At 37.0% G+C, this 24979-nt stretch overlaps 3 protein-coding genes and 1 long non-coding RNA gene across 11 annotated transcripts; 2 read left to right on the forward strand and 2 right to left on the reverse strand.

The window, feature by feature from the left end:
* Positions 1 to 808: 808 nt before the first annotated feature.
* LOC110756329 (ABC transporter B family member 26, chloroplastic-like) lies at positions 809 to 2144 on the reverse strand. Of its 6 annotated transcripts, XM_088250035.1 has the most exons (6): positions 2063 to 2132; positions 1891 to 1947; positions 1731 to 1805; positions 1582 to 1643; positions 1438 to 1498; positions 809 to 1304 (listed from the first exon to the last, which is right to left on the reverse strand). In XM_088250035.1, the coding sequence occupies exons 1-6, from the start codon at positions 2114 to 2116 to the stop codon at positions 1224 to 1226; spliced, it is 390 nt and encodes a 129-aa protein (XP_088106161.1). In that variant the 5' UTR covers positions 2117 to 2132; the 3' UTR covers positions 809 to 1223. The 6 variants fall into 6 exon arrangements, 1 of the variants encoding a protein (XP_088106161.1); XR_015834394.1 differs by having other exon boundaries at positions 1582 to 1612; positions 1891 to 2144; XR_015834393.1 differs by lacking the exon at positions 1582 to 1643 and having other exon boundaries at positions 1891 to 2144.
* Positions 2145 to 2645: 501 nt separating this feature from the next.
* On the forward strand, positions 2646 to 4019 carry LOC110755846 (uncharacterized). Its single transcript, XM_088250719.1, has 6 exons — positions 2646 to 2762; positions 2833 to 2931; positions 3028 to 3171; positions 3299 to 3406; positions 3609 to 3657; positions 3754 to 4019. Exons 1-6 carry the CDS (start codon positions 2646 to 2648, stop codon positions 3786 to 3788), a joined length of 552 nt encoding a protein of 183 aa, XP_088106845.1. The 3' UTR covers positions 3789 to 4019.
* Positions 4020 to 5765: 1746 nt separating this feature from the next.
* On the forward strand, positions 5766 to 11220 carry LOC110756563 (protein MICRORCHIDIA 6-like). Of its 3 annotated transcripts, XM_088249960.1 has the most exons (15): positions 5766 to 5897; positions 5980 to 6055; positions 6399 to 6478; positions 7194 to 7328; positions 7660 to 7758; positions 7839 to 7922; positions 8007 to 8153; positions 8733 to 8816; positions 9007 to 9061; positions 9150 to 9261; positions 9981 to 10245; positions 10353 to 10432; positions 10526 to 10568; positions 10683 to 10712; positions 10828 to 11220. In XM_088249960.1, the coding sequence occupies exons 4-15, from the start codon at positions 7278 to 7280 to the stop codon at positions 10903 to 10905; spliced, it is 1128 nt and encodes a 375-aa protein (XP_088106086.1). In that variant the 5' UTR covers positions 5766 to 5897; positions 5980 to 6055; positions 6399 to 6478; positions 7194 to 7277; the 3' UTR covers positions 10906 to 11220. The 3 variants fall into 3 exon arrangements, with proteins under 3 accessions (XP_088106086.1, XP_088106088.1, XP_088106087.1); XM_088249962.1 differs by lacking the exons at positions 5766 to 5897; positions 5980 to 6055; positions 6399 to 6478 and having other exon boundaries at positions 7199 to 7328; positions 7673 to 7758; positions 10828 to 11219; XM_088249961.1 differs by lacking the exons at positions 5766 to 5897; positions 5980 to 6055; positions 6399 to 6478 and having other exon boundaries at positions 7265 to 7399; positions 10828 to 11219.
* Positions 11221 to 11722: 502 nt separating this feature from the next.
* Positions 11723 to 13209, reverse strand: LOC110756572 (uncharacterized). The gene is made up of 3 exons (XR_015834795.1): positions 12780 to 13209; positions 12502 to 12658; positions 11723 to 12244 (listed from the first exon to the last, which is right to left on the reverse strand). It is a non-coding gene; the product is annotated as an uncharacterized LOC110756572 (long non-coding RNA).
* Positions 13210 to 24979: the final 11770 nt, after the last annotated feature.

Consider the following 24979-nt stretch of genomic DNA (forward strand, 5'->3'; position numbering starts at 1 on the left):
TGCTGTGGATGACCAAAGCTTGTGCTACTCAAATTGTGTGAGCCAATTATGCAATAATCTTCCTGTAATTTTGAAAGCTGCTGGAGTCTTCCTTTGTGTCTGTTGTGTTTCCCTCTGCTCTGTGCAAGGCTTTGCATTGTGTCTGTTCTGTTGTGTACACTACTTACACAACAAAACAGACACAAATGAGGAGGAGGAGTTACTATAGGAAGAGGAGGAGGATAAAGAAATATAATTAGAAATCATATTGCGTGCAATGTTTTTTTGGACTCGGGAAATAGAAATAAAGGCAATCCTTGAGATTCGTATATTCGAATTTACACAAAATTTGTTTGATTTGAATTTGGTGGATGGATGTGTGAAATGTACGAATTGAAATGATAATCAGGCAGATAATGTGGCAGAAGAGCGACGAGCCTCCACGTTCGGAGTGCTCTCAGGGATTGGTTCCTCTGCATTCGTCTGTGGAACCCTCTTTACTTGTTTCCTCTCCACTTCCTCCACTTTTCAAGTCAACTGAAGCTCCTCTCTCTCTCTCCCCTCTACTCTATCATGTCTTGAAACTAATTATGGTTTGGTTGTGTTGTTATTAGGTTGCGACGGTGGGTGAGGATACTTAGGTGGAATGCTTACCTAGGCACTCGTGATGGAGAGAGGCTGAAAGGGCAGTCAAAAGAGAGAGATGAAGTTTGGATTGACCGGAAAGAGCAAAAATCGATGCCACATCATTTCCATTATTTCTTTCTTGTAAGTTTTATTGTATTGGCCAATACAATAACTTTAGATAATAAAATAATGTAAGACAAAATAAGGGAGAAAGATCACTTGTGATGCCCCGTATGTCGGCATCCATATTCTTATTATAGTGCTCAACAATAGGAAAACAATGGGTTTCTCACACACACAACTAAGATACCATGAGACCTTTGGTCTACAAGTCAATTCCCTTTTTCCACTATAAAAGCAATATTCTTGTGTTGTAAGTTTTAAGTTGTACTTGTACGTGATGTTCTGCGTCCGTCCACCTCTATTTGAGTCTGATGTGGCAATCCATGACGATTTTTCTTCTTTCACTTTTTATTGTTGGAAAAAATATATATAAAGGCCCAGGCCCAGCCTACTACACAATGGAGAAATCCAAAATTGAGCATTATGGAGAGAAAAATGGGATGAACGCTATTTCACTAGTGTTTTCAAAAGAACATCTGAATCATATTGCTGGGTCAAGCCAAAGTATCTGTTTGAGCTCCAACCAATTTTGCATATAATCCATCCTTCTCGAGGAGCTCTGTGTGATTACCCATCTGCATATATATAATATAGGGAGCTTCACATTACACAAATCATAAATCAATGACAACGGGGCATTCGGATTGTATGTGAATATATACGCATCCTTTTTTAAATACAGAATTAAATAAATCAATAAAACCTGACCTCAGTGATTCGACCAACATCCATTACAACGATTCTGTCAGCAGCTTTTATGGTTGAAAGCCTGCAAAACGACGCATACTACTCAGGATAATGCAGAAGATATCAAGAAAAGAAAAGAGAAGAATGGGGTTGTTGTAAGTTCACCTGCGTGCTATGACAATGACGGTTCTTTTTGCTTTCATGTCAGAACAAAATTTGATGACAGTCTAAGATGTAATAACAAAAATGGTGGAAAATACACAATGAACTTATTCTGAGTGATGGATGACAAATTTTCAGAAGAAGAAGCTTACCTGACCAGTGATTGGTTCATAAAGACGAAGCAAAAGATTCACCAATGTGCTTTTTCCACTACCACTCAGACCAACCTTGGCAAAATTTAGATGCAAGTCAGTCCTTAAAAATTTCCTGCTCTCTAAGAGGGATCATAATGTAAGCAAAGCTATCTCTTACAATTGCAACCACTTCATGTGCTTGTACGGAAACATTTATGCCATCTAGTACGGGGGTCTGCTAAAATTTTGGAGAGAAGTTTTTAAAAAGGGTAATAATATGAGAAAACATTTGAAAGGAAAATACGCAATGGAAGAATAAATTGGAATTATTTAGGCCAAAAAAGACCTACTTTTGCCCTTGAAGGATAGCGAAAGGAAACATTTACAAACTGAATATGTCCCATTACCCTCTGCAACTTCACACCTGCAGACAGTGAGATTCCATTTACAATCGGAAATATATAGTTTATGTTCATGTTCGTTATCTTTGAATAATCGCAAATATAGTCTTTGAGGGAAAGATCTATCTTTTTCCGATGATTCATGTTCTTTGAGATCTATCTTTCCCGATGATTCATGTTCTTTTAGTTGATGTTCATTTTCTTATACTCTCTTTAGTTCATGTAATAATCGGAAATATATAGTTTATGTTCATGTTCGTTATCTTTTGAATAATCGGAAATATAAAAAATTTATATTTAAAATCTATGCACTCCCATTGGTTGACCTAACAGGAGTGGCACTGGCAACCTCCAGGATCTCACAGAGATCACCTCATTCGCATCCGCGATCACCTCAGCTGCATCTGAGATCCCCTCCGTCGAATCAAGATTCCGGACGGAGAAGGTCCGGATGTGGATGTTGCGTACAAGATTGTATTGGAAAAACAGAAATACTTGAATTTGATAACTTTACTACTTACAAAGGTGACCAATGGCAGGACCATCCAGACCGACGAATTCAGCAGCATTTTTTCCACAGCACCACTGTGGAAAAAATGCTGCTGAATTCGTCGGTCTGGATGGTCCTGCCATTGGTCGCCTTTCTTTTGTAAGTAGTAAAGTTATCAAATTCAAGTATTTCTGTTTTTCCGGTATTCCTGATCTATGTCTTTTGCCAGCCTTCGCCTTCCTGTATACTGGAGTTCGGTGGTGCTTCAAAACGAAATCCCAGACAATCTGGTGCAGGAGCTGTGCTACGAGCTGAATATGGAAGCGCTGTATGCAGTTCGTTGAGATAATTGTGGTTCTTTAAGGGCATATTTTCTTGTCAAATGTAGCTGTTAACCATTCATTTATAACATGTGATTTTATAGGTCTACTTGGTACGTGAAGGGGTGGGCATTGCATCAAAAAGCGTTGCTGAATATCGAGCTGTAATTTTGGGATTGAAATACGCTCTTGAAAAAGGATATAAACAAATTCGTGTTAAAGGACACTCTAAACGTGTCTGCATGCAGGTTTGTATATGTTACAGCACTTGAGTTTTGTAGTCTTTCCCTTTCGTTCCCTTTTGTTACCTGTATCCTTGAAAATTCATTTCATATTTTATTTGTTTATTAAGTCCTATGAGCTCTTTGATATCAGGTTCGGGGTTTCTGGAAAACCAAAAAACGGAATATGGCTGAGCTTTGCCAAGAGGCCAGGGAGCTCAAGAAAAAGTTTATGTCATTTGATATCAATCATGTTCTTGAGGTATGTACAGTTGTGTGCTGGAAGAAATTTTTGTATGTGATACTTGTATAATAAATCTTCAAGACTTCAAGAACTTAATATGATGAGAGCATGGGAATGGATCAAAAATTGAATTCTGTTTGATTCTGTTAATTGGACAATGGTAATTTTATCAAAATGTGCTTCGATGGCCTGAGAATGAGATAATCTGCTATTGCTGCAGGTTTACAATTCTGACGCTGTTCAAGCAAAGCGAGCAATTAATCTTCAAGGTCAGTGGTTTCCAGCTCTGTTGAATTTTTGTGATTTTCATAGTCTATACTTGGTTTTCCATTTATGAGAACTGCTTGGATTTTATTCTTGAACAGATGGACAAGTTGAAGTGGATTGGAACGGGAAGTAAGCTCAAATGATGGAAAGGGAGACGGTTTTGGATAAACATAATGCTTTTGGATTCCGTTGGATTCTGTTGGACTTGTTTAAACATAATGCTTTTGGATTCTGTTGGTTAAGATGTATTGAAATGCACTGCTTTTTAACTTCTGATGGAGCAAGAGCTCCTTAGTATGTACATCCTAATTTCGACTCTGGTCTGTTAAATTCTCTGGGATCCTAATTCCAGCTGTTAAAATTGGCTTAGAGAGTCTTCGTTCAAACTAAGTTGCTTGTTAATTTACCCATCTAATGGTTGATGAGAAGAAGAAAATCAAATGGACGGCTCTGATTAATTTCAAATCGAATATAAGACTTCAAATGCATGAATAAATACTCAGTCACTTGATCTACAAGCTCTCAGAGGTGTTTTTCAATCTACTATGCTAGAACATGCATTTCACAAGCGACCCTTGCATCTGCCTGAAATTGCAGCTGGTGTTTTGTTTCTTGAATGAATCAAATTTTGGGGAATTGTTTCTTTTCTGGTGATTTTTGTATTTGGGTAAATGGTCGAAAACCCCCCTGGAATATTTGGCTTGTCGAAATGTCCACTTTGAATTTTTTTTTCAGCCAATTTAGCACTCAGATTATTTTAAATGGTCAATTTAGCCCATGTCGTTAGTTGTCATGCAATTTCATTCAATTTTCTGTTTAAATGTCACAAAAGGCACCTGACTCACTGTTCAATTAAAATTTAATTTTTTTAAGTTTAAAATAATTAAATTTTAAATCACTTCATCGGCTGTTTCTTTTTCAATTTCTTTTTAAATTTTAAATCACTTCACTTCACTTAATTTTTGCAATTTCTTTTTCCTTTTTCATACCTTGCTCCAAAGCTGTATCCATTTTCATCCGCATCATCAACCAGATTAGCAAGGTTATGAAATAAATAGGATTTTTTTTCGGAATCAACAACTACAACATCGAGACTTTTATCTCCACAAAATCGTTGAATACCTAAGTTCTGCACGCAGTGCAGACGACAAGGTCGAACCCAAGCCTTCTTCAAGCCCATCTCCGACGCTGCCTCTCCCTCCTCCACCAAGCGCTACACCAAGTTCTCCGTCATCGGCGTCGGCAACTTGGTTATGGCCTTCGCCCAGACCAATCCTCACCCAGACCAAACTCAAGAAGCTCTGCGGCGAGATGCTCGACCTCCAGTACTCTGCCGCCTTTGTCCCCCTCACCAAGATCATAGCCGACGTCGACTACGCCGTCACAATTGGATCCGACCTCTGCATCGTCACCGCTAGTGGCGCCAGATCCTCAGCTAGTCCAAGCTCAACTTGCTCCATTGGAACGTCGGCCTCTTCCGCCATTAGCGCTAGATCCTCAGCTAGTCCAATATATTGATACTCATAAACCAAAAAAAACTGAGAAATTTCATATCAAAACCCACCATTAGAGAAGCAAACAGAGAAAACATCACCATCTATGAAGAAAACCCAGAAAATAGGTTTTTGGAAAAATAGATCTAAGTTTAGCCTATTTTTTGTTTTTAAAATTTTTAAAATTTTTATTAATATTGTACTTTGTAAAATGACAAATTTACCCTTGTAATTGACGGAAAATTGGATGGAAGTGTAGAAACTTGACGGTAGGTGTTAAATTGGTGATTAAATTTAATACGAAGGCTAAATTGGTTGAAAAAAAAAATCAGGGTGGACATTTCAACAAGCCAAATAGTCCAGGGGTTTTCAACCATTTACCCTTTCTTTTATATATAACTTAAGTGACATGGGATGGTTATATTAATTCTTTTGATGCAAATTAGGTAGCAATCAACATCACCGTGCAAAGAAATCATAGATTTTAGTGTTCTTTTATTTGCATATGCGTTCTCACTATTCTGGGATGAGCGATCATAGACCACTCGGAATCAGAAATCAGGGGTTTAGGGTTTTGGGGGTATAAGCGTTGTAGAGAAAAATTGAGAGGGAATGTACTTGATTCAGGGGTGTGAAAACGTGGCCCCAAGTGATTGGTGGTGAGGTTAATAACCGTCAGATTAGTGGAAAGATATCGAGGTTTATTTTGGAGGGAGTGGATGGCCACCGAGTCACCGACCAGCGACAATGTATATATTGTACTTTGGTCATTGAATCTTGTGCATGATTTATTTTCTTCTTATGTTAATTAGGATCCTTTTAGCCTTTCAGATGGAAATGGATTCAAGACAGTCTCTATGAGACTTGGAGCAGATGTTATTGTCTTCAGTCGCCACTTGAAATCAAGGTCTTGCCCAAGAACATATTATTTCACTTTTACTTACTCTGCTTGTAGTATGAAGTTCTAGTTAAATCCCCTAAAGACCATAAAAAATGGCAGTTGATAGCTAATTTTATTTTTTTTGGGATAAGAAATGAATTGGCAGCGTGATTTACTAATGTACATTATTATGTCTCACTTTTGTCTTTATATTTTTGTTTCTAGCGCAATATTAGGAAGTGGAGATAACCATGAAGTTGGGATCCAACCTTTTTATAAAATAGAGATAGTACTTATTTTGTATTTACACTGTTGGTATATAATGTTGACTGCATAAGGTTCTGTTTGCATTGGTGTATAACCTTCTCAGGTCACTGACTCAAAGTGTTGGGACTCCTTTCTTATACATTTTTGAGGCAGGTGGGCTACGACAAGATAGTTGTACCAACGGTGAGTTTGATTTCATAGCACCCTTTTATATGTGATAATATCTTTTGCAAGTTCACCCAAACTAAAATTGGTATAATAATCCATGCCAAATTGTGGAGTCTACAATAGGTGAACATGCTGTGTAAGCAGTGTTAGTGTCCTGTCTGAAAGTTAATAAATGGCCTACTTGAACATGGCCAGAATTACTATCAGGGACTTCCTCCTTGAAGACTAAAAATCCTCCTTGAAGACTAAAAATTTAGCAGAGTGAATGTGATGCAGAATCAATAGTAGAAAAGAGATCAATTCAATTCCCTAGTTGACCACATATTCCTAAAATTATGGTTCTCATCATTTGCCGTCAAGATGATCACAACTTAGTGAGAGTATTTGGTTTTGTATTGTCTTTGATTTATGAACAGATAAATTTCATAAGGCTTCAACATAGGCTATCACTTTATTAGGGCAGGGACCTTGTAATGCCATTTTGGTGTTACCATAAACAAGGCCACTGAAAGTGATCTTTCTGCATATTATTTGATTTCGGTCAGTGGCAGAACCCCATTCATGGTTCATTTATTAGTGTGAAATGCTGTGAGTTGATTTCTAATTTTTTTTTTTGTTAACCCAAATGGAATTCATTAATGTACGATTGATACTATTTTCAGTTTCTTTATTATAGGAATCTAATAACTATTTAACTCAGAACTCAGTATGGGTATTCCTGTTACTACAGGTGGATTATGAGTTTAACTCATCAGCCAGAACATTCAACCCCATAATTCCACATAATGAAGACCAGTTTTCTTCTAACCTCACCATGCTGTTACACTGGTCTCCTTATTCAACGGAAGAGGAGTTGCTGAAGCAAGTAAGCCTGCAATAATTTGGCATTAATCTTAGCATAAAACTTACTGCTGCTCCTATGAGTTGCTGAAGCAAGTAAGCCTGCAAACATACAGTTCTTTATTAATGAGGTGATTTGGATTGGACCCTAAATGAAGTGTTAAAAATAAGAGAGAGGCTTATTTATTATAGCAAGCAATTGTTATTTTGCAATTGGCCCTTTATCATGTGTGTGCACATATCCTTACATGCGTACACACATCCTTACATGTGTACATATACACATACATGCATTCATGCTGACATGGTATGCATGTAAGTCTATTACCTATTTGATTTATTAACCCAATTGTCAGTTTGATGATTTAGGGGATCATGGAACAAAACTTGTCATTTACAATCTTTGGTTAAATGATGATGGGGACATGGAACTAGATTTTGATTCTGATCCCGAGGTTCTGATCATCCCTTTGCTTCATTCGTTCACTTTTGGATCATATTGGATACGGTGTTACTGTAAATCTTATTCTTGCAGGATATTTGTATTAATGGTGACAAAGCACTTAGCAGAAAGAAACGAAATCAGCATGTTGCTAACCTATATCAGCACTCTCTCCGTGTAAGTATAGATTTCAAATTTCAAATTTAACTATTACAATAAGTTTCTCGTCCTTAAATCCTGGCCTGGTTTCATGTTCCACAGGCATATGCATCAATCCTGTATAGGCAGCTACCACAGTACTTCAGAATAATTTTGTGTGGACGAGATGTTGAGCACCATAATATTGCCAGTGATCTCAAATATCTTCAGTTTATCAAGTATATGCCGCAAATTCATGGAAATAAGGAGGTTTGTGCTGTCTACAATGCCACCGTTCCTACTACCATGCTGATTTTTAGTTGCTACTAATTGCACCCTGTAATTTATCAGACGCATCTGACTTAATTGCATCACATCAGTTTCCTCTTTGCTTTTCTCTCCAAGTTAATGTATGGTTGACTGATATCCTCAAGTTCAAGTCGTTAATCGTTATGAATTCTCTCTATAGTCTGTTTTCGGAGGGCTTAAGATGGAGCAAATTAAACAGATTGCATTTTTTCTTCTAGCTAAAAGAGACAACATGACCATGAATAATAGAGTATTATGATGATGAAGTTTGGCTGAGTTTTACTTTCAGTAAAACCATGTCTTAAGAACAGAGCAGTCATGTCTTGAAATGATAGTTATAGCCCAAAAAGTGTGTCACGTCTCTTTTTGAGAAAAAGCTTGTGTGATTAAAAGCCCCATCTGATCCTAATCACCCACCCCACAAGTGTTTGTCCAAGTGCATGTTGTCTTTAGCTTTAGGTGGTGTGCGGTGCGCATGTGTTTTGTTAGTATCCAAATCCAATGGTTCTACCGTAGTTGATTGCTAGCTTCTTTGTTCAGGTTGAAATTATTACCGCAATAGGGTTTCTGAAGGAAGCTCATACTCATGGTTTCAATATCTACCATCGGAATCGTCTGATACTGGTAATTTTCTTCTCTTTTATAATTTGTTAAACAGGTTATCTGATACAAATTTGCCGAGAGTGAATGAAACTATATGCCATTTGCATAACTTTTATTAGTCGGTGTATGTTATCTTGTTCCATACTCCTGGAAAAGAAAGTCAACTTGTTGTTTACCACTTATGCTTTTCTTATTTATTAATTTTTGGCAGCCATTTTGGCGTGTACTTAGAATTGGGACAAACAGTACTGGAAGAGGAGTTGTCGGTGAGAACTGCACTTATCTAGACTAGTTCATCAAACAGTTGTATACGTACAGTTGATGATGATTTATGTGAAAGTATCATGATTGTAGGTGTCCTGGAACCAGATTATATTCAGCCTACTCACAATAAGCAAGATTTTGAGAAAACTTCCCTCTTCCAAAAGCTTGAAGATCGTTTAAAGCAAATGACAGTAGAGTACTGGTGAGCCACCTTTTACATTGTTGGGTGTATTTTTTTATTTTATTTTATTTTTTAAATTTTGCCACAGCTAGGAATGGGAGGGGCGCAAACTCACATACACGGGTAGCATGGGGATTGGATCACTTGGGAGCACACAAAAGACCTAACATCCCATTGGTTATTGTTTAAAAATAAATAAATATGTTGAATTGCACACGAAATAGTAAGTATACTGATAGCATTGTTTTTTTACCAAGGAAAAAAAATTACTAATAGCATTGTTGGGCTTTTTTTCTAGTTCTTTATTTCTCTATTCCCTGTTTAGCTTGTTTCAGTTCTCGGGCTTAGGCCTCAGATACAATGCTTTTAAAAGAAAAACCCCATTTTGCCCAAATATATCATTTACGTAGGCAAATCACATTTTGCCTAAGACGCAAACCCATAACCCTGAGCCCAAAAACAGTTCATTGTCCAAGAACATAAATGAAACTGGGCGTCTCGTCTCAGTAGTAGCAGTATACTGAAGAAGAAACAACGACTTCGAAGATGAACTTCTTCTTCCTCGCGCGAGAAGCAGGCCGGCCTGTGGAAGTATTTTAAGTATTAACTCTTGGTTTTGAATTTTTGGCTGTTGCATATATAGGGTTGTTCTCATTTCTGTAAAAATTCACTGGTACAATGACTTGTAATAATTTCCGGGTTGACGCATATTTCTGTTGTACTACCTTTCACCTTGGCAGGAACAAGCATTGCACACTGATTGGTTATCAGCAAGTTAAAAGAGGTCCATCTGCAACATCGCGTCAGCAGGAGCCACCTTATTCCACAACTCAGAATTGTGAGGACCAACCTTCGGTACTGAATAGTGGTTCTGAATATGAAAGTTCAAGAGCAGGTTTGATCAAAAAGAGGAAGGATCTTCTTGATCCTCCAGTGAAACTACAACACGCCAAAAGGCACATGGGATTTTGTGGAACTGATGATGTCCAGGACATTAGTGAACAGGTTTACTTCTACATTCTCATATTTGGGTCTCAAAACATATCTCTGTTTCCTTTCACTAGGTTAATGTTGGATGTTTATTACCATTCCTTGGTGTATTTTTTTGGTAGCCTGAAAATAGCGTTGAGGACATGATGCAAGGTTCACAGAAGATACTTCTGATGCAGGAAAACAAAAAACTTCGGTTACGGTAAGTACAAAGCAATATGGTTGCTCATCATTTGTGTAATTATCCACACATTTTAATTGTTTTGGAATTTCTCATGTGTCCTGTTGCTTCCAGGCTGCTTTCATTGGATCAAACGGTGCAAGAACTTAATTTGAAGGTCTCTCTATCTCTCCCCCTCTGTGTGCGAAAAAGATAAACATCAGGTTTTGACCTGATTTAGTAGTTAATATAGTTAAGTCTTTTAATGAACATGATATTACAATTGGTGCAGGTGCAACAACTTAAGGATGAACTAGAGAATGTACTGCTCGCTCTCTCTCTCTCTTTCCTAAAAAAAAAACTGATATCAGATTTTTACCTGATCTGGTAGTTGACATAGTTATTCTTTAATCAAGATGAAGTTATAATTGGTGCAGGTGCAACAACAGAATGAACTGAGGCAGACGCTGCTTGAATCATACCCATTGAATAAATACGAGCAGCACGTTTGCTAACTAGCTCTCTCTCTCTGTTGGGTCCCACTTCTACTGCTTGAATCTTTGTGACGGGAAGCGAGGATGATGGAGGATCATTCCTCCCTCGTTCTTGGCTTTCAATCTTCAGGAAAACAAGACAATATTGGAGTGACTAACTAGCTAAGCTAGACAGATCTCAACTGTAACCCCTCAGGTGTCCACGAGTTCACTCACATAAACGGGTGGGTGACTGTGAGACGTTGACTGAACAAAAGACGATCGTTCGTCAAAGGCCAGTCGCCCATGTGCGCGTGACATGCTAACACTGCTCATTTGTTTAATTAGCCGCACGGCTGTACGATTTGTTTTTTAAAAACGTACAAAACAGAGTAAACAACAGTCTCCCAATACCCCAAACAACGAAAAACAAAATGTATAAACACAGAAGATGATGCAGATTTGGAAGAAAAATGGAGGGCAGATGGGTAGCGACCTAATCGACATGTTTGGGGCTCTGAGCTCAGCCCGATTATTATTGGGCTCGTAGCACAAAAAAACCCCACGTTTTTTAAAGTTATAGCCGGTCGGCTATACTATTTATTTTTCAAATATAATATGGCCGAACGGCTGTACTATTTGGTTTTTCTCAAAACAGTATAGCCGCGCGGCTATACTATCGACATAAACATTACTTACACGAAAAAGGTTGCCACACACTTGATAATGTCAAGAAGTATGGGAACAGTCGAAGCATTTTTTAATATATGCGGCAATATATGCACTTGGAGATATAGCCTGTATAGAAATAACACAACAAATAACATGAAATAAAGTAACAGCATAAATGGAAAGTCAGAATGAGTGATGATTTCCTAAACAAATACCAACTACATTCACAATCCTTTGTGGACATTTGAAATTGTTCAAAAGGGACAGAACAAATGGGGAACTTCTTGGATGGCCCCTAGCATGCAGAAGCCAGATAGGCAGACTGACAATGCAATTACTGGTATACTTCTGGCAACCATCCAAAGAGGACAATAAACGAGACTAATAGAATCTTTGCAGTGGTCAACCACACGGGCAAAAAGAACACATTCATGGTCACCTACTTTGGGATGACAACGAACATATGAATCTTGCATTTTGGCAGACTATATTTTTTACACTAAACCACATGAATAGTTTTGCAGACCTTCAACAAGCTAGTCTGTCGAGCATTATCGCCAGAGAGTCCTCGCCAAGAAACCTCAAATTGATATGCCGAATTTGGTGGTGTGATCTTTTCCGCAGCTACTTCCTTGACTCGGGAAGCAGCTCGAGAAGCAAGCTCTTGTACCGATGCCTTCACCTCTTGCTTCCTAGTTGTGTTATTTGTCTTCAAAATTATCATAATATAGACTAGTTCAAGAGACTAAAAGACACAGATGCAAAAGAAATAAATAAAAGTCTAAAGCAAATAAGAAGATAAAGCCATTGACAACAACAATTAATAAGGTATAAAGACAAATGCAATTAATAAGGTTCATAAACAAGTCTATCTTACTTATTCACCTGTTACTAAGAAGAAACGAAAACTCAATGACAACAACAAAAAATCAAGTAAAAGGAGCAACGAAACACTTTTCTTGACACCTTAGTGTGATCTTGAACTGCAGTCATTTCTGTTATTTGAGCACTAACTAGAGACAGGCTGGAAGCTTTGTCCGTTCACTTTGGTATTCAACTTTCCCACTTTCTGCATTTCTTGTACAGAATTTTTCCGTGCTCCAGATGCTTTCTGAAGAATTGTCTGGGAATTAACAATTCAAACGAGTCAATTTAATAATAAATGAACAGGTAGATGAGCATGATATACACCATCAAACAAAACACAAGAAATGAATGATAGACTCTGAAAAATCAAAACTCGCCTTTCAAAAGCAAGCAGACCTGCATAGCTCGGACCTCTTCACCTTCCGACCCCTTCCTCAAAGCATTTCTGCTCTTCTTCTTCTCCTTCACTTCCGGAACGGCAGACAACTCCTCAACCTCCTCCTGAATACGGTCCAATTCTATGGCTCTGGAACTCGACCCTGTCTCCGCTATCAGATTGTTCTCCGTCAAAATCTGCAACAAGCCGGCGATGTTGGGCATGGCGGGGGCTAGGCGGCTAGGCGAGGGCTAGGAGGGCGCTAGGCGGCTAGGCGGGGGCTAGGCGGGCGCTAGGCGGCTAGGCGGATGCTAGGCGGGCGCTAGGCGGCTGGGTGGGCTTCCTAGGCGGGTTGGGTCTTTTTTCAGTGCCAAACCTGGAGGACGAAGCAGCCGAAACCGAAGAAAACCAATTGAAGCTTGAGTTTGATAGAGAAGCGAAGTGGCTGTGACTGCGAGTGCAAGCTTCGTGTTAATATTTAAAGAGTATAGCCGGGCGGCTATACTCTTAAAATATTCGAATATATTAATATTTACAGAGATTGACAGCATAAACTCTAATTTAGGGTTTAGGTTCATTAGTGAATGGCATCAACATGTTCATGCATGTAAAGTCATTTTCTACTTCACAGTTTGGTAGTTCAAGTGAGCCCGCATACTATCCTGGGATATATGAAACGATTGCGGATAGTGATGAGATCATGAGAGATTGATATATCAAGCAGCACTAGAGGTATTTCTGCAGCCATAACGAGGCACAGGGCACCTTCTACAGTGCACCAGGTGCACCCATGCACCATTTGTCCTTTATGATGCTCCCAGATTTTTAAAAAAATTAGTTACCGGTTATACAAGTTATCAAGTTTCCACTTTTTGAAAATGCAATTGCATAAGGGTCATGCAATTATGCCCTTCCTGTTTGGCAATTGGCATATGATTGGATAGTGATTTACAATAGTTTGGATATGAGAATACCATAACATTGTAAAAGGATCCTAAAACTTATAAGTTACAAGATTTGGGTAGCAGTTTACAAATTTTTGAACCATGATTACAACATTAGGGTTCACCTAATCCATAATGTTGTAAATACTCATTTACAAGGATATGGATCCACATTAGAAGGAATTGGTAACTCCGGACCATGAGGATGTAAATTGGGTCATTATTCTAGTAAAATGAGGGTTTACAAGATTAAGGGCTGATTTTATAATTTTGGAATACGAGGGTACCAAAACATTGTAAAAAGAATCCCTAAACTCGTAACTTATAAGTTTTTGCTCATGGATTACAACGTTAGGGTTCACCAAATCCATAATGTTTTTTTTTTTTGTCAAGACCAAATCCATAATGTTGTAAATCATATATTTACAAGAATATGGATCCATATTACAAAGGATTGGTAATAGTGGACATTAGGGATGTAAATTGGGTCCTTATTCTAGTAAACAATGGTTGATGATGGATTTTACAACCTTATGGAACATAAATGTCCAAAATAGAGTAATACGAGACCTTAATATTGTAAATATTTGTGTTTACAAGTATAATGACCTAATTTACTTTCCTAAGGTCCCTAGTTACCTTAATATTGTACTAGATGTCTTTATCCTTGTAAATTACGATATTACAAGATTACGGATGGGTTTTACAATCTTCAGGAACATAACTATCCATAAAAGAGTAATATAAGACCTTAGTATTGTAAACATCTTACAAGTATAAGGACCCAATTTACCTTCCGAATGTTCCCATTTACCCTAATATTGTACTACATGTCTTTATCTTTGTAAATTACGATATTACAAGATTAAAGATGCATTTTACAATCATATGGAACATAACTGTCCAAAACCAAGTAAAACAAGACCTTAATATAGTAAACGTTTGTGTTTACACATATAAGGACTCAATTTACTTTCCTAATGTTCTTAGTTACCTTAATATTGTACTAGACGTCCTTCTCTTTGTAAATTACGATATTACAAGATTAAGGATGGGTTTTACAATCTCCTGGAACATAACTATCCAAAATAGAGTAATACGAGACCTTAATATTGTAAACATCCATGTTTACAATACTAAGGACCCAATTTACCTTCCGAATGTTTCCATTTACCCTAATATTGTACTACATGTCTTTATCTTTGTAAATTACAATATTACAAGATTAATGATGCATTTTACAATCATATGGAACATAACTGTCCAAAACCAAGTAAAACAAGACCTTAATATAGTAAACGTTTGTGTTTACACGTATAAGGACTCAATTTACTTTCCTAATGTCCCTAGTTACCTTAATATTGTACTAGACGTCCTTCTCTTTGTAAATTACGATATTACAAGATTAAGGATGAGTTTTACAATCTCTTGGAACATAACTATCCAAAATAGAGTAATACGAGACCTTAATATTGTAAACATTCATGTTTACAATACTAAGGACCCAATTTACCTTCCGAATGTTCCCATTTATCCTAATATTGTACTACATGTCTTTATCTTTGTAAATTACGATATTACAAGATTAAGGATGCATTTTACAATCATATGGAACATAACTGTCCAAAACCGAGTAAAACAAGATCTTAATATAGTAAACGTTTGTGTTTACATGTATAAGGACTCAATTTACTTTCCTAATGTCCCTAGTTACCTTAATATTGTACTAGACGTCCTTCTCTTTGTAAATTACGATATTACAAGATTAAGGATGAGTTTTACAATCTTCTGGAACATAATTATCCAAAATAGAGTAATACGAGACCTTAATATTGTAAACATCCATGTTTACAAGTATAAGGACCCAATTTACCTTCTAAATTTTCCACTTTACCTTAATATTATACTACATATCTTTATAATTATAAATTACGATATTACAAGATTAAGGGTGAATTTTACAATCTTGTGGAACATGACTGTCCTAAACAGAGTAATACGATACCTTAATAATGTAATCATTTGTGTTTACACGTATAAGGACCCAATTTACTTTCCTAATGTCCCTAGTTACCTTAATATTGTACTAGATGTCTTTATCCTTGTAAATTACGATATTACAAGATTACGGATGGGTTTTACAATTCTATGGAACAATTTACAACGAATTGTTTGTCAATTGCATTATTCGTTTGCAATTTCCAACTAACTGTTTGTCAATTGCATTAGTCCTTTGCAATTTTCAACTAACTGTTTGTCAATTACATTATTACCTTTTCATCTTAGGTGAGCCAATCTATCAGTGCCCTTTCCATTTTATGGTCACTTCCTTTGGAATTAACTCATTGAACCCATTGAGATAGAACAATACACGATCATATTTGACATCATTATATAATAAGTCTATAGCATCAAACAAATTACATAAGCTAACACTTAACATCTACCACAAAGAAAGACAACAATAGTGAAGTGGTTAGAAATTCAGAAAAGCTAGTCAACAATAGTGCTTAATCAGTAAGCAAAAGCTAAGAATATATAAGCTTACAATTGTACTGCTCAGATGATTGAGAAATATACAGAAGCTTTGATTTCTTTCTTCTATTGCTCTCTCTGTTCTCTCTCCCTCTTCCCTTCCTTTCTTCTATTCTTGAATAATCAAACCTTCATTTTAACAACCCCAACTAAAGAAGAGAGAGAAGAAGAGACACGAGTCGTGCGAAGAAAAAGAGATAGAAGTGCCAATAAGAGGAAGAGATAGAAGTCGCAGGAAAGCCTTCTTTCTTTTCAGATTTCTCTTTTTTTTTTCTTCTTTTTTTAACTTGGAGCAACCCATTTAACCGGTCACTCACTATTAAGCAATGTTTTTATACATTCTACTAAGTTTTTTTGCACATGGATTACAACCTTTTGAACATACAATTAATTATGAAGGATTTATCATTAGTGAGAGATTCTATGTTTCATAATTGTGTGAAGATAACAATTATTGCAAGACTGAAATGCAAATAGGACTACTTTGATTGTCAATTGCACTACTGGAATGCAAATTACACTACCTGTTTATCAATTACATTGACAAATCACATATTATATTTACATTTTCAATTAATTGTGCATAGATAATGGCAATTGCTCGACTTGAATGCAAATAGTACTACTTTGTTTGTCAATTGCACGATTGGAATGCAAATGGCACTGCCTGTTTGTCAATTACATTGACAAATTACATATTGTATATACTTTCTCAAAATTGAAAAGATTGTCAATAGCATGGCAATATACATACACTAATCTGAAAATACAACTTTATGGTACAATGCCCATTCACAATGCTAATGGGATGATTCTTTCAATTGGCACATAAACTATGATATAACAGTCAAATTTACTTTAAAAGCTTATTCTCAATGGTACTACATCAAAGCTAACATAAACTTCATTCATGTAATTGAAAGTATTGTTCAATACATTCACTACACATAACCAATAATTACAAATCTAAAATCTCAAGTCATTATGTATAAATAATAATAATAATAATAATAATAATAATAATAATCATAATAAAATAATAAATCTCCAGATACAATGAAAAATATTACAAATTCAAGTAGCCGCCTAATTCTTTACCCCAACCTGAAAAACAATTCACCAAAATGAATATATATATATATATATATATATATATTCCTCATGCATCCCCATAATGTTGTAAATCACCATTTTACAAGGTTATGGATCCTAAAGCCTAAAGACACTTGGAAAAGCCATCACACCAACTTGCAATCTCGTATAAATTTCCTTATTTTGCTACAACATATCCATATTCAAAACAATAAAACTTGGGTATCTTTATATAAATCCGAATAGTTTTAACCCAAAAAAAAAAGTTTTAAGAAGAAAAAGCGCTTAACTTTATTTATGTCTATCCATTATAGCTTGTAATTGCGCAATTGGAATGTAAATGAGACTGCTTTGTTTGTCAATTGCAAGACACGAATGCAAATGACACTACCTATTTTTCAGTTGCATTGACAAATCACATAATGTATTTCCATTCTCAAAATTGAAAAAGCTGCCAATAACATAAAGACTTGGGCTTTTTCGCTGTTTTACTGTCTCTGCTTTGTTTGTTCTTGCTAGTTCTTTTTGTCTTTTCCCTTAGATTGTATTTAAAAGTGAAATCAGAGTTAGGTAATGGGAAGGATGGTGTACCATTTGCTCAGGGATATTTGAGATGGGATTCTGATAAGCATTCTGTTACTAGCCCAGTAACTGTTATCTTTGCCAGCAAGTGAAAATTAAAATAGGATCCCAGTAGAAGTTGTCACAAGCTTGCAGAGAATAACAGAAACAACTCAAGCCCCCAAAACATCGCCACTACATGAAAGTTAATGATTCCAGGAAAAAGAAAACAACTAAACAGCCAAAATATAAGTCCTATGGACCATGACAACTTCAAACTAAAATCTAAGTGCGTATCAAGGAAAAGAAAATCAAGATCAAAGTAATAAAACCGAAAGCTTGTTTCTAGTGCCAACGAAGGGAAGGACTTTGGTAGCATATATCAATTATTTAGTAGACCGAAACCTAAATAACAATAGAAATAGAAAGAAAAAAAAATTAACTACATTCCACCACATTAAAAAGGACTAGGACTTAACCACATCACTCTCATCTTCAATTTAGCTCATGCCTTACGTCACCAAGCTCATACAAAATTCCTTTATTTTGCTACAGCACAGCCACATCATGTTGGCAATTGACAAACATGCACTATGTAATTGCCATTATGTTCTTTCCTTTAAAAAAAAAATGAATATGTAAGTGCCATTCTAATTTGCGGAAGCCGGTCGTCTAAGTGGTAATTGCCAAACGACCACTGTCATTTAATTTAGCTTCTCTTCCATGATTTAAGTACCTAAAAGTAAAAACAATAGAATTTAGCATATCAATTAACTTTTACTTTCATTGCAAGTGTTAATAACTTAGTGACAAGTAAATAACAAACATTGTTGGACACAAGGTAATTGAAAAGCAATTGTATTTACAAAAATCAAATTGACAGACGGGAAGCAGGTAATTGAATATGTGAAATCCAATTGTATCAGTGGAATTCACAAAAACAAATTGAGAAAACTAAAAATACTCCCAACAATCAATCAAATGGGCAAGAATTTACTTAGCACACAACTGGATTAATGGAACATAAAAACAAAATGATGCATATTATGCAAACTTGAAACGTAGTTGGATTTACAAATATCCAATTAGTAGACATGAAATAGGTAATTGAATATGTGACATCTAATTACATCAATGGAATGCACTGCATGTGGAACAAAATAACAAATACATGTAATAGTATCAAAGACAATTGCCAAACAGGATTTTGTAATTGCATCACTAAAATCTAATTGCATTAGCGTACTGCACCAAAACATGCTTCCAAGTGCAAAAAAAAATAACGCCAATAATCAATCAAATGAGCTAATAATAATCACCATATCACCATCTAATATAACTATTGTACCTTTTGGGATAGATATGACAACAATGTGTATCACGAAATCTGATGGGTTGCGTTTTTTGGGTTAGTATGCACTCACGTCAAACAATTAGTGATCTGCATGGGTATGAATCCCTTCACGTCGAATAAGGGCTGTGAAGTTGTCGCTGTGTCTTCATTGTGTGTTATGGCCACTATATGTTGCACCTACTCAAAGAGAAACAAGGGCATCAGAAAAGGCCCTCCAACCCATTTAAAGATATAAATTTTGAAAATAAAAGTCATTTCTAGTTAATTGACAAATACTGACAATGATAAACTGATAGAAGAGTTGGTTCCAAAAACACAACCCAAAACTACTCAGATATTCAACCCAAAGAAGATAATTAAAACCCAATTATCACAGTTCAAACCCAAAACACAAAGGTTGGCTGCTTATTCATGAAATTATAAACCAAATTCAAAATTCGAAATACAGCTGAAAAATTCAAACATAACATCATTTTAAACTGTAGTGTATCTCCTCATCAACATATATATATGTGTTGTGTACAAAAGTTCTCAACTTCTCATAATTTCTCTGGGCATATATGAAGTAAATCCTACAAAATTCTCACCCAATAACAAGGATTTTTCTTTTTCGATAACATAATTCAATTCTCATCATGTCGCACAATTCAATTCTCATCATGTCGCACAATTCAATTAAGTGCGTCAAAGGTTGGCCATGTTTTTTTACAGTGACTTGAAGTCTCAAAAATTAGAGCTCCGGTGTGACCATGAAAAAGAATATTAAAGTCCAAAGTGGTCTAAGAAGATGAATAACATAAAGTCTCAACCATCTGTGTAAAAAAACTTAATCACAGAATCCATATGTATCAACACATCAAGCACAACAAGGGGAGCAAGTTTATACCTTGGCTCAAAGTCCAATTCGATCAGGAAGTGGCCAGATTTTGAGGAAAACCCATACTGACTTCCTTATTTCACAATGAAAGGAATCACAACTTTGTTAGATTCAGACACCCACATCCACAAACAAGAAACCTCAAACTAGATATTGTCTTTATATAATTTCAACACAGCCATTAAACTGGACTTACAGCAGAAAATTTGAATCTTTTTCTAATCATTTTTTCTCCTTTAAGACTTACTTCTTTTTTTTTTTCTCTTTCTGTTTTCCTAAGAGACTAAAGTGCAAATATAATCAAGTTTTCATACAAATGTGGCTATTTACTATTGAAAGAATATTAATCTGAAATGACCAACTATGAAATTTAATATACAATAAAAGTCATAAAGGCATAACTAAAATTGAATTGCCTTAACCTTGAAATTTTTACAACAAAAACCATAATGGCAGCTTCAACAATTACGCAGCTTCTCCTGTTAAAAACACTAATTACTTTATACAAAGGGAAAATGTAATCTTATAAAAAGAAAAGATTAAAAAGTGATAAAAACTCTAAAATATGAAATGAAAGCTGACACAAGAAAAGAATTCACATTAATCTTTTAAAAGAAAAATAAAGATAGTCATCAAGCTAATAATTGTCAAGATATATGAACTCAACAACACTATAATTTTTAACAAATAAAACCATGTAAAGAATACACACCAAGAATGAGATACAGTAGAGCATGCGCCATGACCTTGCCCCAAACATCGAATAAAAATTAGTTTCAATCTCCATCACCCACCCAAAAAAAACTCAGTTCTAACACAAATAGGCACTAGATCTAACATTAAAACCTTCAATGACCCATAAATTGCAGCCATATATGACAGAAATACTGATGAAATTGATAAAATCTTACCTTTTCTAATGAATTTCAGTTTTGGAAAGGGATTTAGGTGTCTAGGGTTAGGGTTTTATGTTGGAGATTTGGGGGTTTTGGTATGAGAGGAGCAGAATGAAACCCAGAGAGGTAGCGCTTGACAAGAGAGAGAGAGAGAGAGGGAGAAAGAGAGATAGGTTTTGAGAGGGCTAGCCAAGAAAAAGAGGCAAAAGAAGGAAATTTTCAGAGCGCTAGCCAGCGAAGGAGAGAACGAGAGATGGGGTAAAGAGCAGGTGAAGCTCGCCATCATCGTCGTCGTCGGTGGTTGCTTGCTGGATGCTAGAAGAAGATGAAGGAAGTGAAAGAGGGGGCTCAGTTTTTACGGGTTGGGGATTTTCCTTCAACCTGCTGAGAAGGTTTTCAAGTTATATCATTTAATGGTGTAGATCTATCCTTATTGTTTTGCCTAAATCTAACGGTCAATATCTATTGGCGCATGGATGCGCCAGGTCCACCGTAGAATACCTGCACAGTGTAAATAGGATCTGGAACTTTTCTCGTTTTTTGTGTGTACCAAAATTTGCCTCTAAAGGCTAAAATACAGAATTTGGCCACAGGGTGCAAATTTTGGTATACTAACAGTTTTATATGAGTCCATTGTGTACTTGGCTTATTTTTGTAATTTTTGTTATGATATGTGTTTTGTTCTGAGATTTATTAAAATAAAAATGATTAGGTATAGAATACCTGGGAAGAGCCTTCTACGTTTGGAAACCCAAGAAGGGGTTTTTCTATGTCAAGACAGTTTTTTTAATTTAATTAATCAATTTTCCAACGACAAAAAAATTTAATTAATCAATTTATTATTTATTTAAATTAAAATCCATGTTGGAAGGATGTGATTGGTGATAAGAAATCCACCACAGCCGGTTCTCCAGTTTTTTTAAGGTGGTTTTTCTTCAGAACTTATTATGGATGGTTGGATCAAAATCATTTAAATCCAGCCGTTGAAAAACCGGTTAGAATTTTCGCTGGACTCCAGAAACCCTAGCTCTTGGTCTTGGGCATCAGATCGGAACGCTCTGTCTCCCTCCTCCCTCCCTCTTTCTGTGTGTCTCATAAAACCCCAGCAGCTTCCCCCCTCTTTTGGCATCGAATCGATGGGCAGTATTGTGGGCGATCTTCGTTTCCGTTATAAAGGCGGTATGAGGCATTTGACGCCTTTCCCTGTCTTATTGGGCATTCCGTTGCAGATCGAATACGTTAGTGATATGGAGAGCAAAGCAAAGTACATATTATTGTGTGGGAATCAGAGTGGTTTCATTGAATTGGCCAAGGATAAGGTTGACGATACGTTTTCTTGTATCCTTGTGTACACAGAAGAGCCCGCCACGTACTGGGCGGTCGACTTTGTAAGGAAGATGAAGGAGGAGTTGGATCTCCCAGTGTTAGTTGTCGGGGACAGTAGTCCACTTGCGGTGAAGAGTTTCTCTCATTTCGTAGCATGAGGATGCGATATAAAGAGTTTCTCTCATTTTTGTTTGTTCCAACACAAACAGAGCACTCCTCTGCATCTCCAGCATGAATCAACACAACCTTATGCTCGAATTTCTACTTTTGGAGAAGTTGAGGGCTGCGCAGCTAGGGCTTGTTCCTATTTCGCTTGACGACCAGCTTTGATTGCGCAATAAAACAGAGTAAACAACAGTCCCCAAATACCCCAAACAACGAAAAACAAAATGTATAAACACAGAAGATGATGCAGATTTAGAAGAAAAATGGAGGGCAGATGGGTAGCGACCTAATCGACATGTATGGGGCTCTGAGCTTCAACGGTCCAGTTTGGAGGCGATCATTGGTATATAGGTTTTCTTTAAAATTGAGGGGAAAAAAACAATTTTAAACAGTATAGCCGAGCGGCTATACGATTTTTTAAAAGAGTATAGCCGCCCGGCTATACAGGCTACAGCGTCGTTTCACCCCAAACTTGAAAGCCGATTTCTTGGACCTGGAGATCCGCTCCGTTTAGCCCACAGAGCCCAGCCCGATTATTATTGGGCTCGTAGAAATAAAAGGTGTACCAAAAAAATTGTGTTTTTTTAAAGGTATAGCCGGGCCCAGCCCGATTATTATTGGGCTCGTAGAAATAAAAGGTGTACCAAAAAAATTGTGTTTTTTTAAAGGTATAGCCGGCCGGCTATACCGTATATTTTCTAAATAAAGTATGGCCGAACGGCGGTACTATTTGTTTTTTGGGTTATTCGCAGCAATGGTCCCTCAACTATACCCGTAGTTACACTTTGGTCCCTCAATTCAATTATTAGTTGCAGAGGTCACTCAACTAGGTTCTATGTTGCACCAGTAGTCCTTCCGTCAAGTCTGTGGCTTTTTCCGGTTAAAAATGAGGGTAAATTCGGAAATTCGTTTACAACACTCCCTTTCCTCCACAATCCTCCATTGCCGCAACCTAATGAATGGAGGAAGGATTATGAAGAGTTGGCCAAATAAATCGGTGTGGCTAATCCCAATCAAATGTATTTGAGGTTTTTGTTTTCTTTCTAAACGAATCTAAACTTTTTTCATCAAAACCAAGGGCAGTAACCTTCTTCCCTTTCTTCCCCTTCACTGTCTGGATCTCACCCATCATGATGCGGTTACTCACCACATTAAATCCCAAGACAGCAGGGCTAACCTTCTTCCCTTTCTTCCCCTTCTTCTTGCCACCCCCCTTGGAGGACCCATCTTGGTCAACATCCCAGCCTCTGCACCGTACGAATTCACATCTCCACCACCAAACCCGGTGAGCTTTTGATCATTCTGACTTTGAAACGCAATTTCAAGGACATCAGCCGATAGCAACTCCTTGTAGTCGGCAAAACTCAAGGAAACTCGTATCTAGCAAAAATTTTAATTTAAATCAGTGATACAATTAATTATGACAATTAATATCGCAAGAAGAATGCATTTGGACCAACAAAAAATGAAGCCTATATTAGTATTACACCTCTGATCAAGGAAGCCACATGCCTCAATTATGTGTGCTGTGTGCCGGTTTTCATGTCCCTAAATCATTTGCTGGGGTTCAATCAAAGGATTTGGAGTCGGCATACGCTCAGCCCAGAAGAGATTGGAGTTATCTTCGAAGGCGGAGACCCACTCCTTGCTCCAGACGCCGGAGCCTTAGGGCCAGGTGGTCTTGCCGACGCGGGAGTCGAAGAGGTCGCGCCAGTACTTGCCATCGTAGTTCTTGAGGGTGGCCATGTCGTGCTAGACATCGAGGAGGCCGTCGGAGTCGGATCGGTAGACGATCTCATCGAGGGAGTAGGACTCGGAGTCGACGGCGGCAGCAGAGGAAGGGTCGCCGTTGAAGGGAACGTAGTGGGCAGAGAAATGGTGGGTGTGGGTTGTGTTGTGGTAGCGAGCTTTGTCGACTGTTGCAGCAATGGAGGATTGTGGAGGAAGGGAGGGTTGTGGATGAATTTCCAAATTTACCCTCATTTTTGACAGAAAATTTAACAGAGTTTGACGGAAGGACTACTGGTGCAACATAGCACCTAATTGAGTGACCCCTGCAACTAATAATTGAATTGACGGACCAAAGTGTAACTACGGGTATAGTTGAGGGACCATTGCTGCGATTAACCCTTGTTTTTTTTTAAAACAGTATAGCCGCTCGGCGATACTATTTGTTTATGTTATGATAGCTACGGTGTCGTTTTACCCCAAAATTGAGAGCGGATTTCCTGGACCAGAAGATCCGCTTAGCCCACAAAGCCCAGCCCGATTATTATTGGGCTCATAGAAATAGTAGGTGCACACAAAAAAACCACGTTTTCTTTAATTAGAAAAATAATAATAATAATAAGAGAGAGAGAGAGAGAGAGAGAGAGAAAAAGAAAAAGAAAAAAAGAAACGCTTATCTCTTATTTAGTGAGTTATTTTTGTTGTTGCTGTAATCTTATTTAG

This window comes from Prunus avium, chromosome 3 (genome assembly GCF_965620075.1).
Source record: "Prunus avium chromosome 3, drPruAviu1.hap1.1, whole genome shotgun sequence".
In the NCBI taxonomy this organism is placed as follows: domain Eukaryota; kingdom Viridiplantae; phylum Streptophyta; class Magnoliopsida; order Rosales; family Rosaceae; genus Prunus; species Prunus avium.

What these genes read in the sequence shown, in the direction of transcription:
- LOC110756329 (XM_088250035.1), bottom strand. Translation starts at nt 2,116, where the DNA reads ATGGGACATATTCAGTTTGTAAATGTTTCCTTTCGCTATCCTTCAAGG. An exon ending in ATGAACCAATCACTGGTCAG is followed by an intron (nt 1,644 to 1,730) that starts GTAAGCTTCTTC and finishes ATTACATCTTAG; the next exon opens with ACTGTCATCAAATTTTGTTC. An exon ending in ATGTTGGTCGAATCACTGAG is followed by an intron (nt 1,305 to 1,437) that starts GTCAGGTTTTAT and finishes ATATATATGCAG; the next exon opens with ATGGGTAATCACACAGAGCT.
- LOC110755846 (XM_088250719.1), top strand. Translation starts at nt 2,646, where the DNA reads ATGGCAGGACCATCCAGACCGACGAATTCAGCAGCATTTTTTCCACAG. An exon ending in CTAAACGTGTCTGCATGCAG is followed by an intron (nt 3,172 to 3,298) that starts GTTTGTATATGT and finishes CTTTGATATCAG; the next exon opens with GTTCGGGGTTTCTGGAAAAC. An exon ending in ATATCAATCATGTTCTTGAG is followed by an intron (nt 3,407 to 3,608) that starts GTATGTACAGTT and finishes CTATTGCTGCAG; the next exon opens with GTTTACAATTCTGACGCTGT.
- LOC110756563 (XM_088249960.1), top strand. Translation starts at nt 7,278, where the DNA reads ATGCTGTTACACTGGTCTCCTTATTCAACGGAAGAGGAGTTGCTGAAG. An exon ending in AAGAGGAGTTGCTGAAGCAA is followed by an intron (nt 7,329 to 7,659) that starts GTAAGCCTGCAA and finishes CCCAATTGTCAG; the next exon opens with TTTGATGATTTAGGGGATCA. An exon ending in TACTGGAAGAGGAGTTGTCG is followed by an intron (nt 9,062 to 9,149) that starts GTGAGAACTGCA and finishes TCATGATTGTAG; the next exon opens with GTGTCCTGGAACCAGATTAT.